General features: G+C 44.8%; 1 protein-coding gene across 2 annotated transcripts in view; it reads left to right on the top strand.

Annotated features, from left to right (window-relative positions):
* Positions 1-19,673, top strand: part of LOC106582348 (adenylate cyclase type 5) — a 132,499-nt gene that overhangs the window by 109,177 nt on the left and 3,649 nt on the right. Inside the window, exons 6-15 of one of the 2 annotated variants that reach the window (XM_014165372.2) lie at positions 2,507-2,665; positions 3,071-3,212; positions 4,843-4,980; positions 9,237-9,259; positions 10,173-10,317; positions 11,505-11,602; positions 12,367-12,454; positions 18,578-18,694; positions 18,974-19,132; positions 19,411-19,586. In XM_014165372.2, coding sequence (XP_014020847.1) covers positions 2,507-2,665; positions 3,071-3,212; positions 4,843-4,980; positions 9,237-9,259; positions 10,173-10,317; positions 11,505-11,602; positions 12,367-12,454; positions 18,578-18,694; positions 18,974-19,132; positions 19,411-19,586 — 1,245 coding nt within the window. Of the gene's footprint in view, positions 1-2,506; positions 2,666-3,070; positions 3,213-4,842; positions 4,981-9,236; positions 9,260-10,157; positions 10,318-11,504; positions 11,603-12,366; positions 12,455-18,577; positions 18,695-18,973; positions 19,133-19,410; positions 19,587-19,673 lie in introns of both variants that reach the window. The other variant, XM_014165371.2, reaches the window with a different exon arrangement.

Raw genomic sequence — 19,673 nt, 5'->3', positions numbered from 1 at the left:
TGGTCTGAGTACACTTCCTGGTAATCCGTCTGGACCCGTGGCCTTGTGAATGTTGACTTGTTTAAAGGTCTTGCTCACATCGGCTATGGAGAGCATGATCACACAGTCGTCTGGAACAGCTGGTGCTCTCATGTATGCTTCAGTGTTGCTTGCCTTGAAGCGAGCATAAAGGCATTTAGCTCGTCTGGATACTCGCGTCACTAGGCAGCTCACGGCTGGGCTTCCCTTTGTAGTCCGTAATAATTTGCAAGCCCTGCCACATCCGACGATGTAGTAGGATTCAATCTTAGTCCTGTATTGATGCTTTGCCTGTTTGATGGTTCTTCTTTTCACTTTGTCATTAGGTTAGTATTGTGGAGTAACTACAATGTTGTTGATCCATCCTCAGTTTTGTCCTATTACAGCTATTAAAATCTGTAACTGTTTAAAGTCATCATTGGCCTCATGGTGAAATCTGAGCGTTTTTCTTCCTCTCTGGCAACTGAGTTAGGAAGGACGCCTGTATCTTTGTAGTGACACCATCCAAAATGTAATTAATAACTTCACCATGCTCAAAGGGATATTACATTTCAGCTTTCTTTTTTTTTACCCATCTACCAATAGGTGCCTTTCTTTGCAAGGCATTGCAAACCTCCCTGGGCTTTGTGACTGAAGGATCTTACAGATAATTGTATGTATGGGGTACAGAGATGAGGTAGTCATAAAGAAATCTGTTAGACAATGTTATTGCACACAGAATGAGTCCATGCAACTTATTATGTGACTGTTTAAGCAAATATTTACTCCTGCACTTATTTAGGCTTTCCATAACAAAAGGATTGAATACTAATACTTATTGACTTTTCAGCTTTGAATTTTTTATTAACATTTGTTGAAAAACATTCTAAACACAATTCCAGGCCAATGACACAAAATCTCAATTTAATCCATTTTAAATTCAGACTGTAACACAACAAAATCTGGAAAAAGTCAACGGGTGTGAATATTTTCTGAAAGCACTGTAAACTGTCTATATTATATAAAAGTATATGTCAAGGAAAACAACAGACCTTGTCTGGTCTGGCTCTGTCCAGCACAGCTCACAGTAAAACACGCTTGTCTAGAGAGGATTAGTTCCATTGTACTCTACTTTACTTCCAGTACTGAGAAACCAAACAGTTGGCAAGATCAAATCAAGTTTATTCTATCCCCGTGAAGAGGCACTTAGCCTAATTTGTGTCTGCAGAGGTTGAGTCAACGACTGCTCTGAGGTGGCCCTGCCTTAGAACATTAGTTCTGACGTCATAATGAGGTTTGGATGATTACAGTATGCCACCGGCCATATCTAATAAAGAAAGACCACACAAATGCATTGCCCTACTCTCTCTCTCTCTCTGACTCCTGTAAGAGGAGGTGAGTCATTATAAAGGATGGGCGGGGCCAGACAGACACTGTGTTCCTGTCCTCTGTCTGCTCTGCCCTGTGGTCAGTCGGTCGGTCAGTCGATCAGTTGGTCAGTCAGTCAGTCGGTCAGTCAGTCGGTCAGTCAAGTGGTCGGTCAGTCAGTCGGTCAGTCAGTCAGTGAGTCGGTCGGTCAGTAAGTCAGTCGGTAAGTCAGTCGGTAAGTCAGTCGGTCAGTCAGTTGGTCAGTCAGTTGGTCAGTCAAGTGGTCAGTCAGTCAGTCGGTCAGTCAGTCAGTGAGTCGGTCGGTCAGTAAGTCAGTCGGTAAGTCAGTCGGTCAGTCAGTTGGTCAGTCAGTTGGTCAGTCAAGTGGTCAGTCAGTCAGTCAGTCAGTCAGTGAGTCGGTCGGTCAGTAAGTCAGTCGGTAAGTCAGTCGGTCAGTCAGTCGGTCAGTAAGTCGGTAAGTCAGTCGGCCAGTCAGTCAGTCAAGTGGTCGGTCAGTCAGTCGGTCAGTCAGTCAGTCAGTCAGTCAGTTGGTCAGTCAGTCGGTCAGTCAAGTGGTTGGTCAGTCAGTCAGTCAGTCAAGTGGTCGGTCAGTCAGTCGGTCAGTCAGTCAAGTGGTTGGTCAGTCAGTCAGTCAGTCAAGTGGTTGGTCAGTCAGTCGGTCAGTCAGTCGGTCAGTCAGTCAGTCGGTCAGTCAGTCGGTCAGTCAAGTGGTCGGTCGGTCGGTCGGTCAGTCAGTCAAGTGGTCAGTCAGTCAGTCGGCCGGTCACTTGACTGACCGTCTGACCGACCACTTGACTGACCGACCACTTGACTGATCAGAAGGTCGGTCGGTCAGTTGGTCAGTCAAGTGGTCAGTCAGTTAGTCGGTCAGTCAAGTGATCAGTCAGTCAGTCAGTCAGGTATTAGCAAGAGATAGGTCACACATACTGGAGCCTCACTGCAAGGAAGGAGAACTTCCTGTGGATTCAGTTTGCTATAGTTGTGGAAGCATTACTGTTACTCATGCGTGTCTAATTTGTCTCTCATTTTACTCCCTATTTCCTCTTACTCCCTTCTATTGCTTGATGATGTGGTCAATCTGTCAATCAGTTGTTTCTGACTGTTTCTGTCTGTGTTCCAGGCTGGTGAGAGAGGTGACGGGGGTCAACGTGAACATGCGTGTGGGAATCCATAGCGGCAGGGTCCACTGTGGGGTGCTGGGACTCAGGAAGTGGCAGTTTGATGTGTGGTCCAACGATGTCACGTTAGCCAATCACATGGAGGCCGGGGGTGCGGCAGGGTACGTCCAGCCAATAACATCAAACCAGTACACAGTCACTCACCCAATGACACTACTAGGCTGTGTTCCATTATACATTAGCATACTACTTAGAGTACCACATAGAATGAAGCTATGTATTGAGCATTCGTTCTTATTTTGGAACTTAACCCTAGTCTCAGTGAATACACAGTTCACAGTGCAACATACTATACTGTACCCATTCATTCATCTGACTTTACATTGTCTTGCTGTATTTGACAGATGAACAACTTGTAAAAGTCAAATGGGGAACAAAGATTTACACTACATTATGAATATGACAATATTACATCATAATTTGTTATGGTATAAACATGAAATAAATGAATACTGTCAATCCCTGTCCATTGTGCCCAGTAAGTCATTGGTGTGTTACTGTGCCAGGCGGATCCACATCACCAAGGCCACTCTGAACTACCTGAGTGGAGACTATGAGGTAGAGCCAGGATCAGGAGGAGCGAGGAACGTCTATCTGAAGAAACACAACATAGAAACTTACCTCATCGTGGGCTGCAGCCAGAAAAGGGTGTGTGTGTGTGTGTGTGTGTGTGTGTGTGTGTGTGTGTGTGTGTGTGTGTGTGTGTGTGTGTGTGTGTGTGTGTGTGTGTGTGTGTGTGTGTGTGTGTGTGTGTGTGTGTGTGTGTGTATAGAAAAGGGTAGAAAAGGATAAGAGAGTAAGATAAGAGAGTAACAGTAGCATAGAGTAACAGAGTAAAATTGAGTAACAAAGTAACAGAGTAAGATAAAGTAACATGAGCATAGATTAACAGAGTAACATAGAGTAACCCAGAGTAACCCGGAGTAACTCGGAGTAACAGAGTAACACAGAGTAACAGAGTAACTCAGAGTAACGCATAGTAACACAGAGTAGCACAGAGTAACAGAGTAACTCAGAGTAACATAGAGTAATGCATAGTAACACAGAGTAGCACAGAGTAACAGAGTAACTCAGAGTAACATAGATTAACAGAGTAGCACAGAGCAACACAGAGCAACACAGAATAACACAGAATAACACAGAATAACACAGAGTAACTCAGAGCAACTCAGAGAAACTCAGAGAAACTCAGAGAAACAGACTAACACAGAGTAACATAGAGTAGCAGAGTAACATAGAGCAGCACAGAGTAACACAGAATAACACAGAGTAACAGAGTAACATAGAGTAACACAGAGTAACACAGAGTAACATAGTAAGATATAGTAACACAGAGTAACACAGAGTAACATAGAGTACGATAGAGTAACACAGAGTAACTCAGAGTAACAGAGTAACACAGAATAACACAGAGTAACAGAGTAACTCAGAGTACCACAGAATACCACAGAGTAACATATAGTACCGCAGAATAACACATAGTAACACAGAGTAACACAGAGTAAAACAGAGTAACATAGAGTAACATAGAGTGACACAAATTAACATAGAGTAACACAAATTAACATAGAGTAACATAGTCACATAGACTCTAACATAAATAAAGCTGTGTGTGTGTGTGTTTGTGTGTGTGTGTGTGTCATATCAGTCCTGTGGCGATATCACAAGTTTTGACTCCAGCTAACATATCATGTGTGTTTTCACATGATGTATCATATTGCTATATACTCCATTCTAACCTATCAGTGAACTGGGAATGGGTTGTTTCTCATGATCGCTGTTACATTAGTGATACATTTCAGTGTGCGTCCCAAATGAGACCCTATTCCCTATAGAGTACAATACAGTTGACCAGAGACCTAGTGCACTATAGGGAATAGGGTGCCATTAAAGACGCAGGCTTTAGAGTTCTCTACCTTTCCCGTTCTGGTTGAATCACTACACTCATCCCAGACCTTTAACCATATTTAATTGTAGAAGAAACGTTGAAAAACATGTAATTGATTTACAGTAGATTTAGTGATCGTGAGCATGCATGTAATTCAACTTCTAGAAATACAATATACTGTATCTGTCAGTCTGTGTCATGGGTAGAAACGATGAACAAGCTGGGGGAGCTGGGTACCGGTAGTCAGTAAAACCATTTTAACATTTAAACATGCGCCTTTCATGGTTAAATAATAAAGCATTTTATATTGGTAGCTTCCTTCCTACTTCCCAGAGTGACCTTTTCCATTACCATCCCTAAGTATATTAGTCTGTCTCCCTTGCCTTGCAGAAAGACGAGAAGGCGATGATAGCCAAGATGAACCGTCAGCGCGCCAACTCTGTCACCCACAACATGGGCCCCTGGACCGACCGGCCCTTCTACAACCACATGGGAGGAAACCAGATCTCTAAGGAGATGAAGAGGATGGTGGGATAACATGCTGCCCTCACCCCAATTCAGGAATACTCTATATTTACTCTTCTCCGCTCTGTCCTTCACAGCAGGGCCAGGTTGTTGTTGTTGTGTGTTTGTGTGTGTTAACCAGGGACTATAGAAAGCCAAGGATGTGTGACGGTCATGTTATCGCGTGTGTCGCGGGCCGATTTTTCCATGAGTGGATAGTCAGGGGCCAGAAGATAGTTATAAATAATTTGCACACTGCAAATTGACCGCAAGAATCACGAATAGATAATAATCATTTGGAGGGTGCTTATATTTTTCCTGTTACACACTTTAATGCAAATGTGTTTTTGCATATCACAAATCCCCCTGAGACACCCGCAGGGAGTGGGATCACGGCTAGGGTCACCATTGTCCAGCACCCCTGGAGCAATTTGGGTTAAGTGCCTTGCTCGAGGGCACAGCGACAGGTTTTCACCTTTCGGTTACTGGCCCAACGCTCTAACCTCGATGCTATACCTGTTGCCCCAGATATAGTATTTGACAAAAAAAGTATAATTTCTTACAATGGGATACGATCACATTATTTATACATTGGAATACTTGGGGACAGAATCCCCCCCCCCCTCAGAACAGCCTCAATTCGTCGGGGCATGGACTCTACAAAGTGTCGAAGGCGTTCCACAGGGATGATGGCCCATGTTGACTACAATTCTTCCCACAGTTGTGTCAAGTTGGCTGGATGTCATTTAGTGGTGGACAATTCTTGATACACATGGGAAATGTTGCAGTTCTTGACACAAAGCACTGCGCCTGTGCCTACTACCATACCCTGTTCAAAGGCACTTGAGTATTTTGTCTTGCCCATTCACCCTCCGAATGGCATATATACACAATCCATGTCTCAATTATCTCAAAGCTTTAAAAGCCTTCTTTAACATGTCTCCTCCCCTTCATCTACACTAATTGAAGTGGATTTAACAAGTGACATCAATAAGGGATCATAGCTTTCACCTGGTCAGTCTATGTCATGGGAAGGGCAGGTGTTCTTAATCTTTTGTGCACTGTGTATGTCCCTGACCCGGTGGCTGAGAGAGAGAGAGTGCTTCCTGTCTGTGTAGACATCAGTGGGATGAAGTCTGATATAAAACAGAATGGTGAAATACCCTCTGACCTCAGAGCAAAACTACCACAGGGGCATATAATAATATAATAATATAATAATAAATAGTCATTTAACAGATTCTTTGATCCCCCCCACAAAAAAAATCTAGAACTATCAACATTGACAGTAACACATTTATTCCTTATATCCACGTTTCTCTTCAATGTTCTGAGACGACGATGGAAATAATTAGCATGTTGTAGTGCAGGCTTTCCCAAACCCAGTCCTGGCACTACACAACTGATTCAAATAATACATTTGATGATGTGTTGGTTATGTCAATGAGCTGTGTAGCGCTAGGACAAAAACAGGCAGGACTGAGTTTGGGAAACCCTGCAAGTTTAATGAATGCCCAGAAAGCTGTATAGTTTCAAGGGTAGAGGGGGTGGCAGGCGGGCAGCAAGCAGTGGCCCTCCACACCATGGTTTACCTATTCAGCCAGTCTCTCGAGGACCACTCACTCTGTCACAATACGTGGGCAACAGGGATGAACAAATGCCCAAACATTCAGTCAGTAAGGTCCCATCTGTAGCAGAATATCATCACTCAGAATTCCAAAGAGAATCTTTTACACAAAAAAGACCCCACCACACACACACACACACACACACACACACACACACACACACACACACACACACACACACACACACACACACACACACACACACACACACACACGTTGACAGAATAGTGTGACCATATTGAGTTTCCTCTTTCTGTTCCCCCAGGCCTCCCACTGAGCTAAATCAATGCTGCTATGGTAACTCACTACCAGACCACTCTGTTGTTGTTTACCTCTCCTCTCCTCCCCTCTCCCCTGCTCTTCTCTCATTTCCTCTCCTCCCCTCTCCCCTGCTCTTCTCTCATTTCCTCTCCTCCCCTCTCACCTGCTCTTCTCTCATCTCCTCTCCTCCCCTCTCCCCTGCTCTTCTCTCATTTCCTCTCCTCCCCTCTCCCCTGCTCTTCTCTCATTTCCTCTCCTCCCCTCTCCCCTGCTCTTCTCTCATTTCCTCTCCTCCCCTCTCCCCTGCTCTTCTCTCATTTCCTCTCCTCCCCTCTCCCCTGCTCTTCTCTCATTTCCTCTCCTCCCCTCTCACCTGCTGTCCTCCCCTCTCCCCTGCTCTTCTCTCATTTCCTCTCCTCCCCTCTCCCCTGCTCTTCTCTCATTTCCTCTCCTCCCCTCTCCCCTGCTCTTCTCTCATTTCCTCTCCTCCCCTCTCACCTGCTGTCCTCCCCTCTCCCCTGCTCTTCTCTCATTTCCTCTCCTCCCCTCTCCCCTGCTCTTCTCTCATTTCCTCTCCTCCCCTCTCCCCTGCTCTTCTCTCATTTCCTCTCCTCCCCTCTCCCCTCCTCTACTAATATTAACTCAACGACTCTATGTCAATACGATAATGAGCTGAATCTGCTTCCAATCATAGCACCTACATACTATTGTCTATTACTATTGTACTATTGTCTAAACCCCAACGTTTTTGGTGTGCAGATTTGTGTCTGATAATTATTTATGTCAATTATTTTCCAGCTGCAACAATTTTTCCGTTGTAAACGTTGATCCTTGGACAACAAAGGTAGTAACAAGGGAATGGATGAGGCAATATTTTACAGATATAAAACAATAAAATGTTACCATAGTTCATAGTCAGACAGCTGTGACAGTCTCTCTCTGACAGATTTATACACTACGCCGTTGGATGTACAGTGCCTTCGGGAAAGTATTCAGACCCCTTGACTTTTTCCACATTTTGTTACGTTACAGCCTTATTCTAAAATTGATTAAAAAACAAACAATTTAATCCATCCACACATAATATCCCATAACAACCTCTGTCTCTCTCTGTCTCTCTCTCTCTGTCTCTCTCTCTCTGCTCTCTCTCTGTCTCTCTCTGTCTCTCTGTTTCTCTCTGTCTCTCTCTGCTCTCTGTCTCTCTGTTTCTGTCTCTGTTTGTCTACGTCTCTCTCTCTCTGTCTCTGTATGTCTCTGTTGCTCTGTTTTGGTATCTCTCTCTCTGCTCCTCTCTCTCTCTTCTCCTCCCCCTGCTCCTAAATCACACAGCAGCAGAGGTAGAGAAAGAGTGGAGATAGAGGGAGCAAGGAGCGAGGGAGCGAGACAGAGGGCATGAGGTAAAGAGAATGGGTCTGTGTGAGGGGAAAGGGAGTCACAGTGATAGTAGTTCCCACACTAGCCCCTGTCCTCCAACCTCCCAGCACTGCAGGGCAGGCAGCGGAGTGGAGATGACTTATGACTTGCTGTCCACTGTGTTTCTGTCGTACATTCCTACTCTGTCATTAATCCCTGTTCTCCTATTCCATATAAAAGAAAGAATGCTGGTATTTGGGGATGTTCCACCTCTCTGTTTGTAGAGGGCAGTGGAATTGCTTATGTTATTAGAAGTTATTCAGAAATTCTGTTGGAAAGCCATGTCCAAAATAATAAGGGTCCCAGGGTATTTTCAGCTTTGTTCACAATTAGGAAAATGTAGGAGTATACCTAGATTTGAAAAAAGGACGACTATATACTGGAGACGTGTTAATGTTTCTTGGACCTGTACAGCACATTTTATCTCCTGCTGTTGTTGCTATCTTCATCCAGTAGAGGTCCCTGCAGGTCCGTGATACAGTAGATGTCGAAACTCTTCAGAAACTCTTCAGTTGTTAATAAGACAGTCTTCTCTAAAACCACTATTGACTCATCTTCCTAGGAAGATGCCTGCCTGGCTAGCTGTTGTTCTCAACTTTGTGTGCCTCCCAAATGGCACCCTATTCCCTATATAATGCACCAATTTTGACTAGAGCTTTATGGGCCCTGGTCAAAAGTAATACACTATGTAGGAAGGGAATAGGGTGTCATTTGGGACACAATCCTTTGTTGTTGTTTTTCATCATCTTGTACCGGGAGTTTGGACAGAGAGGATGCTGAAAGAGGTGTCAGTCTCTTGCTGGTTGAAGCAACTTCCATTTTCAGCCAACACCTGGCTGTGTGAATGGATTCTACCTCTTTCTCTTCGAAAAACTCTAGCCCCACTTACGTTTCTCCGTTTGTAGCTGTTCCTGAAATTCAGTCATTTTCCAGTCAGATAACAGTGCCTCTATTCTGCTCTTTTCTTCTGTCTTCCAGGGATTTGAAGACCCCAAGGACAAGTGAGTAGAGACCCCCATCTCCCGCCTGTCAGTCAAGGTGTTGGGCAACCTTCTGCTGCAGGTCATGTTTTCAGGCTTTCTAAAGACAAAATAGCAGTGTCACAGCCATATATATTTTGACTTATCTGTATAGGTATGTGGAAGTCAGAGAAATAAACTACTGTTGCTATAATACACATAATAGCCATCAAAAACACAACCAGAACATCCAACTCGACAAATTGTCATTTTTCACCGGGTGAGGAGGGCATCCTGGAGATGTGATTAGCTGATCCAGTTGTCACTCAAGGGGATGGCCCATTTGCATATCCATGCATATGTCACAAACGCAGTTTGTATTCTCACCCTGAATATATCTCAATTTCAAGCTCCTTTATGTGATTCTATGTGCTTCTGTTGTTTACAAAGCATGTAACAAATAAGATTTGATTTGATTGTCCCCATGCGTTGCCCTACGTGCTACAGACAGATCAATGTTCTTCAATGGGATTTGTTTCATCGTGACAGTCACTTTAGGACATCCATACCCATGAGTGTCAGTGACTTCAGTGTCTTCCATACTCACTGTAACTTATGCTGTCTGTGATTCATAAAACATTTGAATCACCCGGTTTGATCTTGTCCACTGATCCACTGACAATAGGCCAGATTGCCTCTAATCAATGCATTCAAACAATGCAGTGCTGATTCAACGACCGATTATACCAATCAAACAAACATAATGACAGTGGTTTGATGATCTCAATCACGTTGTTTGTTACGGTGATGCAGTTCTGTGGTGCGGTGGTGAGTTAGGGGCTTGTGGTGGGCTAGTCTGTAGAGACGTAGAGCTGAAGGACCTCTTGTGACGGCCTGAAACGGAAAACAAAAAAGTGTCTCCTCGTCTTGTGTTATCTAGACATTTCATTTTCAGAAACACGCAGGAAAACCTGAACCCAGAGGACGAGGTGGACGAGTTCCTAGGGAGAGCCATCGACGCCAGGAGTATCGACCGGCTACGCTCCGAGCACGTCAAGAAGTTCCTGCTGACCTTCAGAGAACCAGACCTGGAGAAGAAGGTAGTGACGTCCTCCTCCAGGGAAATGAATCCACATAATCGGACTAAGGCCCTGTGTGAATCTTCTGGATAGATCTTTAGCAGTGGAAATGTCAAACGAGTGAGCACTGTATTAATTTCTGTCAGGATTGATTGTCAAACTCAGGAGGGTCATGAGTTTTCCCTAACGACATGGTCTGACCAGGAAAATGTTTTAGTGTTAGTCAATTACTAAGGGATTTTTCCCTGTCAGGTGTCATGGTGAGTACAAAAAAATCAGGGCCCTTATCAAGACAAGCAATTCTACCACAAATAGCTACACCCCTCACTGGTGTGACATATCCAGGGCATGTCAATCAAAGCTGAGAGAGCGAGAGAGAGGAGAGAGAGAGGAGAGAAGAGAGAGAGAGGAGAGAGAGAGAGAGAGAGGTAAAAGGTGTGAGAGCAGAGAGAGAAAGGAGAGGCAGGGAGGGAGTGGGTGAAAGACAGAGCGATCAAAACGACGCAGACATAAAAGAAAAGAGAAGGAAGAGGTGAGAGGGAAGGAGAGAGAGGGTGAAAGCAGAGAGAGAGAAAGAGAAGGTGCAGAGAGGCCCCATTTACAACCTGCTCTCGTTCCCCTCTCCCTGTCAGTCTCTCTAGTCTGGGTAAATGGGCTGTATAGTGGCTACATAGAACAGATCCAAAGCCCGCTCTCAGTGTGTCAGCCCCCAGCACGGTCTTCTGTGGGAGAGATAATCACTGACATGGGTTTCCTCTATTACCTGTCATCTGAAAGATCTCGTAATTCACCTCCTGAGCACCTATGCCAGATGCACATGCATGCATGTGCACACACACACACACACACACACACACACACACACACACACACACACACACACACACACACACACACACACACACACACACACACACACACACACACACACACACACACACACACACACACACACATTATTAATCTCCTGAGCACATCCTTTAGGCTCAGCAAGAGACACGGCTGCTTGTGGGTGGATGGATGGATGGATAGATGGATGGAAGGCAGTTCAGCTGTCTAACCAGTAACATGCTGTTCTCACAGTGTGAGGCTGTTGTGTCCTCACATCAGTAGACTGCACTAAAGGGTTTCAAGTGAGATGTGAAGCAGTCAGCCAGCCTCTGGTTACCTTACTGCTCTTATTTTTTCCATTTCTATTTGTCCTTCAGTACTCCAAACAAGTGGACTCCAGATTTGGAGCGTACGTGGCCTGCGCCTCTCTCGTCTTCCTCTTCATCTGTTTCATCCAGATTGTCATTGTACCACAGTAAGTACTGAATCGCTCCAAGTTGATTCATACAGTATAGTACCATAGGGCTGAATAATTTATTTACTAGTAAATCACAATGAATGTTTTTTTTGTATATGATTCACAACTTGGAGGCCTAGCTCTTTTTGGACTGAGGACAGGGCTTTGGGACTGAGGACAGGGCTTTGGGACTGAGGACAGGGCTTTGGGACTGAGGGCAGGGCTTTGGGACTGAGGGCAGGGCTTTGGGACTGAGGGCAGGGCTTTGGGACTGAGGGCAGGGCTTTGGGACTGAGGACAGGGCTTTGGGACTGAGGACAGGGCTTTGGGACTGAGGGCAGGGCTTTGGGACTGAGGGCAGGGCTTTGGGACTGAGGGCAGGGCTTTGGGACTGAGGACAGGGCTTTGGGACTGAGGACAGGGCTTTGGGACTGAGGGCAGGGCTTTGGGACTGAGGGCAGGGCTTTGGGGATGAGTTGAGGAGACAAATAGGACCTAGATGAGGCTGGTACCTGAGACAGGGGACCCAGGACAGGCAGTCCAAGACAGGCCCAGACGTTCCGTCACCACTGTTCCTCTCCTCTACCAGGGGGCCTGCTGGCTGTTTGTTCATTCTCAAGGATGCCCCTCAAGGGTGTCCCTCCTTCCCATATATTTCTCTCACTCCCTTTCTTTCTCCTTATGAATATTTTCTTTAACATTCCCTTTTACTTATCCCCTCTTCCTCAAACCTTTTCTCTCACTAAGATATATTTACTGGTATTACTTCTCTCTCTCCTCAGCTCCATTCTGATGATTGGGTTCTACACCACCTGTCTGATCATCCTGGTGGCTGTCATGTTTGTCTCAGCAGTCTACTCCTGCTTTGGGGTGAGTAACCGTGGATTGATGGCAGCATTCTCGCAAAACTGAAAGTACGTACCACCACATTTAACCATGGCAAGGCGACTGGAAACATGGCCGAATAAAAAACAGTGTAGTTATTCCCTCTGTAAGGAAATCAAACAAGCAAAGCGTCAGTATAGAGACAAAGTGGAGTTGCTATTCAACAGCTCAAACACGAGACGTATGTGGCAGAGTCTACAGGCAATCATTGCAAAAAGAAAACCAGGCCCGTCGCGGACATCGACGTCTTGCTCCCAAACAAATTAAACAACTTTTTTGCTCGCTTTGAGGACAATACCGTGCCACCAACACGGCCCACTACCAAAGACTGTGGGCTCTCCTTCTCCGTGGCTGACGTGAGTAAAACATTTAAACGTGTTAATCCTCGCAAAGATGCCGGCCCAGACGGCATCCTTAGCCACGTCCTCAGAGCATGAGCACACCAGCTGGTTGGTGTGTTTACGGACATATTCAATCAATCCCTATCCCAGTCTGTTGTCCCCACATGCTTCAAGATGGCCACCATTGTTCCTGTTCCCAGGAAAGTTAAGGTAACTGAACGAAATGACTATCGCCCCGTAGCACTCACTTCTGTCATCATGAAGTGCTTTGAGAGACTAGTCAAGGATCATATCACCTCCACCCTACGTCACCCTAGACCCACTCCAATTTGCTTACCGTCCCAATAGATCCACAGACGATGCAATCGCCATCACACTGTACACTGCTCTATCCCATCTGGATAAGAGGAATACCTATGTAAGAATGCTGTTCATTGACTATAGCTCAGCATTCCACACCATAGTACCCTCCAAGCTCATCATTAAGCTTGAGACCCTGGGTCTCGAACCTGCCCAGTGCAACTGGGTCCTGGACTTCCTGACGGGGCACCCCCCGGTGGTGAAGGTAGCAAACAACATCTCCACTTCGCTGTACCTCAACACTGCGGCCCCACAAGCCCTCTCCTGTACTCCCTGTTCACCCACGACTGCGTGGCCATGCACGCCTCCAACTCAATCATCAAGTTTGCAGACGACACTACAGTGGTAGGCTTGATTACCAACAATGACGAGACAGTCTACAGGGAGGAGGTGAGGACCCTCAGAGTGTGGTGTCAGGAAAATAACCTCTCACTCAATGTCAGCAAAACAAAAGTGATGATCATGGACTTCAGGAAACAGCAAAGGGAACACCCCCCTATCCACATCGACGGGACAGTAGTAGAGAAGTTGGAAAGTTTTAAGTTCCTCGGTGTACATATCACCGACAAACTGAAATGGTCCACTCACACAGACAGTGTGGTGAAGAAGGCGCAACAGCGCCTCTTCAACCTCAGGAGGCTGAAGAAATTTGGCTTGTCACCAAGAACACTCACAAACTTTTACAGATGCACAATCGAGAGCATCCTGTCGGGCTGAATCACCACCTGGTACGGCAACTGCACCACCCACAACCGCAGGGCTCTCCAGAGGGTGGTGCCGTCTGCCCAACGCATCACCGGGGGCAAACTACCTGCCCTACCTGCCCTACCTGCCCTCCAGGACACCTACAACACCCGTCACAGGAAGGCAAAAAAGATCATCAAGGACAATAACCACCCGAGCCACTACCTGTTCACCCCGCTTCCATCCAGAAGGCGAGGTCAGTACAGGTGTATCAAAGCTGGGACAGATAGATTGAAAAATAGCTTCTATCTCAAGGCCATAAGATTGTTAAACAGCCACCACTAGCACAGAGAGGCGGCTGCCTACTGTCACAGGCCGGCTCATAGCCTGTGGCAAAAATGAGGGGACATGAACAACAGGTATAGGCCAATCAAAAGGTTCTTTATTGTAAACAAAAAACTATTAATTTTAAACAAAGAAAAAGGAATGAGGTGTGGAAATGTCATAATGTAGGGTGTATGTAAAGTGCATGAATCTGTGTGAACATGACTGAATGGAAACTAAATAAACCTACAAAACAGGATCATACCTGGAGCAGCAGAGAGAGAGAGAGAGAGAGAGAGAGAGAGAGAGAGAGAGAGAGAGAGAGAGAGAGAGAGAGAGAGAGAGAGAGAGAGAGAGAGAGAGAGAGAGAGAGAGAGAGAGAGAGAGAGAGAGAGAGAGAGAGAGAGAGAGAGAGAGAGAGAGAGAGAGAGAGAGAGAGAGAGAGAGAGAGAGAGAAAGCAGAATTAGAGAGACAAGGACTGCTGGGATACCCTGACCCCAGGTGGCTCCAATCACGCCAGCTCCAATCACTAATGACCCTCCTCTGCCTGCAGGAGGAACCGCCCCTGCACTGCAGAGGAGGGGCCGTGACAGAGACGGCCGTGACTACAGACTTGATAGTATTGGCCACTTTAATAAATGGATCACTAGCCACTTTAATAATGTTTACATATCTCGCATCACTCATCTCATATGTACAGTTGAAGTTGGGAGTTTACATACACTTAGGTTGGAGTCATTAAAACTCATTTTTCAACCACTCCATAAATTTCTTGTTAACAAACTATAGTTTGGGCAAGTCGGTTAGGACATCTACTTTGTGCATGTCACAAGTAATTTTTCCAAAAATTGTTAACAGACAGATTATTTCACTTATAATTCACTGTATCACAATTCCAGTGGGTCAGAAGTTTACATACACTAAGTTGACTGTGTCTTTAAACAGCTTGGAAAATTCCAGAAAATTATGTCATGGCTTTAGATGCTTCTGTTAGGTTAATTGACATAATTTGAGACAATTGGAGGTATACCTGTGGATGTATTTCAAGGCCTACCTTCAAACTCGGTGCCTCTTTGCTTGACATCATGGGAAAATCAAAAGAAATCAGCCAAGACCTCAGAAAAAAAATTGTAGACCTCCACAAGTCTGGTTCATCCTTTCCAAACACCTGAAGGTACCACGTTCATCTGTACAAACAATAGTATGCAAGTATAAACACAATGGGACCACACAGCCGTCATACCACTTATGAAGGAGACGCGTTCTGTCTCCTAGAGATGAACGTACTTTAGTGCGAAAAGTGCAAATCAATCCCAGAACAACAGCAAAGGACCTTGTGAAGATGCTGGAGGAAACAGGTACAAAAGTATATATATCCACAGTAAAACGAGTCCTATATCGACATAACCTGAAAGGCCGCTCAGCAAGGAAGAAGCCACTGCTTCAAAACCGGCATAAAAAAGCCAGACTTCGGTTTGCAACTGCACATGGGGACAAAGATTGTACTTCGTTGAGAAATGTCCTCTGGTCTGATGAACAAAAATACAACTGTTTGGCCATAATGACCATCGTTCTGTTTGGAGGAAAAAGGGGGATGCTTGCAAGCCGAAGAACACCATCCCAACCATGAAGCATGGGGGTGGCAGCATCATGTTGTGGGGGTGCTTTGCTGCAGGAGGGACTGGTGCACTTCACAAAATAGATGGCATCATGAGGGAGGGCAATTATGTGGATATATTGAAGCAACATCTCACGACATCAGTCAGGAAGTTAAAACTTGGTCGCAAATGGGTCTTCCAAATGGACAATGACCCCAAGCATATTTCCAAAGTTGTGGCAAAATGGCTTAAGAACAACAAAGTCAAGGTATTGGAGTGGCCAACACTAAGCCCTGACCTCAATCCTATAGACCATTTGTGGGCAGAACTGAAAAAGCATGTGCGAGCAAGGAGGCCTACAAACCTGACTCAGTTACACCAGCTCTGTCAGGAGGAATGGGCCAAAATTCACCCAACTTATTGTGGGAAGCTTGTGGAAGGCTCCCCAAAACATTTGACCCAAGTTAAACAATTTAAAGGCAATGCTACCAAATACTGATTGAGTGTATGTAAACTTCTGACCCACTGGGAATGTGGTGAAAGAAATAAAAGCTGAAATAAATCATTCTCTCTACTATTATTCTGACATTTCACATTCTTAAAATAAAGTGGTGATCCTAACTGACCTAAGACAGAGAATTTTTACTTGGATTAAATGTCAGGACTTGTGAAAAACTGAGTTTAAATGTATTTGGCTAAGGTGTATGTAAACTTCCGACTTCAACTGTATATAACGTATACTGTATCCTTCACTATCTATTCTTTACTATCTATTGCATCTTAGCCGCTTTGTCACTGCTCATCCATGTATTTTATACTGATATATTCTCATCCCATTCCTTTACTAGATTATGTGCATTAGGTTTAGTTGTGGAATTGTTAGATATTACCTGTTAGATACTGCTGCACTGTCGGATCTAGAAGCATAAGCATTTCGCTACACTCGCAATAACATCTGCTAACCATGTGTAAGTGATCAATAAAATGTGATTTGATTTGAGTACTTATGTTTTCCAGGGAATGTGTTTGTGTTCCCGAAGCCTATGCATACCATGACGTCAATGTCCATACCACAATGGGCAACAGCACTGCTCCATCCATCCATCCAGCCATCCATCCAATACCCACATAGCTCTATCCCTTAGCCTGACGCGTCTCTGTGGCTGTCTGGGAATGTTGTATTATGCAGTATACATTTACAATATAGTCGGTGCTCTTATCCAGAGCGACTGACAGGCGCCGACAAGTGCCTTGCTCAACAGCACGTCAACATATTTTTCACCTAGTTGGCACAGGGATTCAAACCAGCGACCTTTCACTTACTGGCCCCATACTCTTAACCTCTGGGCTACCTGGTGCCCCTATATCATGTCTGGTTTCACAGCATGACAGGGTAGAACACACAGCAGGTAAACCTGCGAGGTGGATGGTATTGATTTTTCCGGCCCTGAGAGCAGCAGTCCCCTGTAGAGACAGAGTCCGACTGCTCAGTGAGGTATCAAGAAAGGAACTGGCATGTAATTGGGCGAAAGATTAACATGGTTGTAAACTCACATTAGTGGTGTTACTGTTTGTCAGTTGTGGACATTTGTGATCTACGGCAGCGATCTGATGATGTTATAGCTGTTGTTGTTGTTCCTGGAGGGCCCTCTGGGTATTTCATTTCCTGCTGTCTCCTCATTGGGAGATGGCCGGCTTGGGGGGAATGAAATAGGCCCCAAAATCATATTGGAAACAAGAAGAAGAAGAGGCACTTGATCTTCTGTAGTTGAGGGATTTGTGATGAATATTGTCATTGTAAGCTTTGGAAAAGGGAGGGGTTGAGAATTCCAAAGAGGATTCTTTGTAACTCCCCAGGTCAAATGCGATCCACCAAATCAGTGCGTTTTGCATCCCTTTAATATTTTAAGGAGAAATTGTGCACCAATATTGCATTTTAAAAGCCTGTTATATAGACCACATGAAAAATTCTATAAATCTGATTTTTAATAATGAAAAGACTTACTAAAGTGCCAAAATTCAGCATTTTGACATGTCCCTCTGTACATCCTCTGTGATGTCTATGATTTTAACCCACTAAACCCCAAACATTTCTCCAAGTTTCACCATCATTGTAAAGCCCTAGTTATTTGGTTGCTTTGACAGTCATTTCTGAAGATTATTATTTTTCATGTGATTAGTGATTCATTTTAAGAAAGAAAAAAACTGTCCTTCATTTGAACACCAACCCTGTTACGTGAACGGAACTCTCATTTTAATATGTGAAACTATTCATTTTTAAATACCTTTTTCAAAAGAAACATTGAACATCTAAAAGAAAAATCCCAGTGAGGTGAGATGGTTCTACTCTTTTTGGATTTTTTTTTTACATCAACATTGTTACTTTATTTGGCACTTAATAGGCACCTAATGGCACAGCCATTTTTATTTAACTTCCTGAGATTGGAACACATATTTTTTATTAAGTTGAACATGTGCTCTTCATGATCATTTTTTTCTTCACCAAGTCACACTACTCAAAAGGAACCTAACTGGTGGATCTACCAGTCTAGACTACCATTATGAAACAAATCAAATCACATTGTTTACATGTCGAAAATGCTGCATGCTTGATCCTGGCATTGCAAGGAGTCTGGTTTTGTGGGAAAGGGGTAGGCATCACTTCTACCAGCATGTGTCAAATTGCACCCATAGTCATAGCTGGGATTGTTGGCGGTAGGATACAAACATAATGCTCTCTAGTAACCCAAAATACTTGAGACTGACCTACTAACCATACCCCCCCCTCCCCTGGGGACAGTTTTTCCCGGTGCCTCTACAGACTCTATCCAAGATGATAGTCCAGTCCAGACTCAACAGCACCCTGGTGGGAGTCTTCACCATCCTCCTGGTCTTTCTCTCTGCCTTCATCAACATCGTAAGTCCCTGAGCCTCCACTCCAAATGGTTGCGCAGATCATTTGAAGGGGTAAACCCTCAAAGCTTACATTAATGAGTGTCTGACATCTGTGGTCATCCTATGTAAAGTCTCCAGGGTTGTGTTCATTAGGGCACTTCGTAGCAGAATGTTTTGCAACGGAAAACAAAAAGTATTTATTATTGGACAGAAGTTCAGACATTTTGTGCCTACTAAACACTACCCAATTTTCATTCATAATTATGTGAACCCCCTTTGACCTCTGTCCTCTGCCCCCTAGTTCACCTGCAGTACTGGAGACCTGAGGGAGTGTCTGAGCTGGGAACTGAACATCAGTCGCAGCAGTGTGAACGCCTGCCATGCACGCAGCCTCAACTACACCCTCGATTCACTGGACGGCTTCTGTGGCAGCCCCTCACCCAACTGCAACTTCCCTGAGGTGTGTGTGTGTGTGTCCAAAATAAACATAAAAATATAACCAAAAATATAAATAGAAGAAGCTAGGCTTGAGCAGTCACTCTCACTGTACTGATTATATGCCAGAAGTGGCCAATACATTTCACAATGGTAATGCTAAAACATTTGCAAATGTTTGACATCTCTCTCTCTCTTTCTATGTCTCCCCCGCCCCTCCCCCTTCTCTCCCTCCCTGTCCCTCTCCACCCACCCTCTCTCTCTCTCTCTCTCTTTCTCCAACCTCCCTCTCTCACACTGTAGTACTTCTCTTCCTGTGTGTTGTTGACCCTGCTGGCCAGCTCAGTTTTCCTACAGGTCAGCAGTATAGGTAAACTCTTACTCATGCTCTTCATCGAGATCTTCTACATCCTCATCATGGAGGTGCCAGAGGTCAACCTGTTCGACAACGTAGACCTGCTGGTCATGGCCAATGCTATGTGAGTAGTTTAGAACACCCATTAACATGCAGGTACAGCAAGGTACAAAACATAAAGTCATGAAAGAAAAAAATATAACCGATGAGT

Source organism: Salmo salar, chromosome ssa21, assembly GCF_905237065.1.
Source record: "Salmo salar chromosome ssa21, Ssal_v3.1, whole genome shotgun sequence".
Classification (NCBI taxonomy): Eukaryota; Metazoa; Chordata; class Actinopteri; order Salmoniformes; family Salmonidae; genus Salmo; species Salmo salar.
Note: the sequence above shows the minus strand (reverse complement) of the source record. Positions and strands in the feature narration are given on the sequence as shown.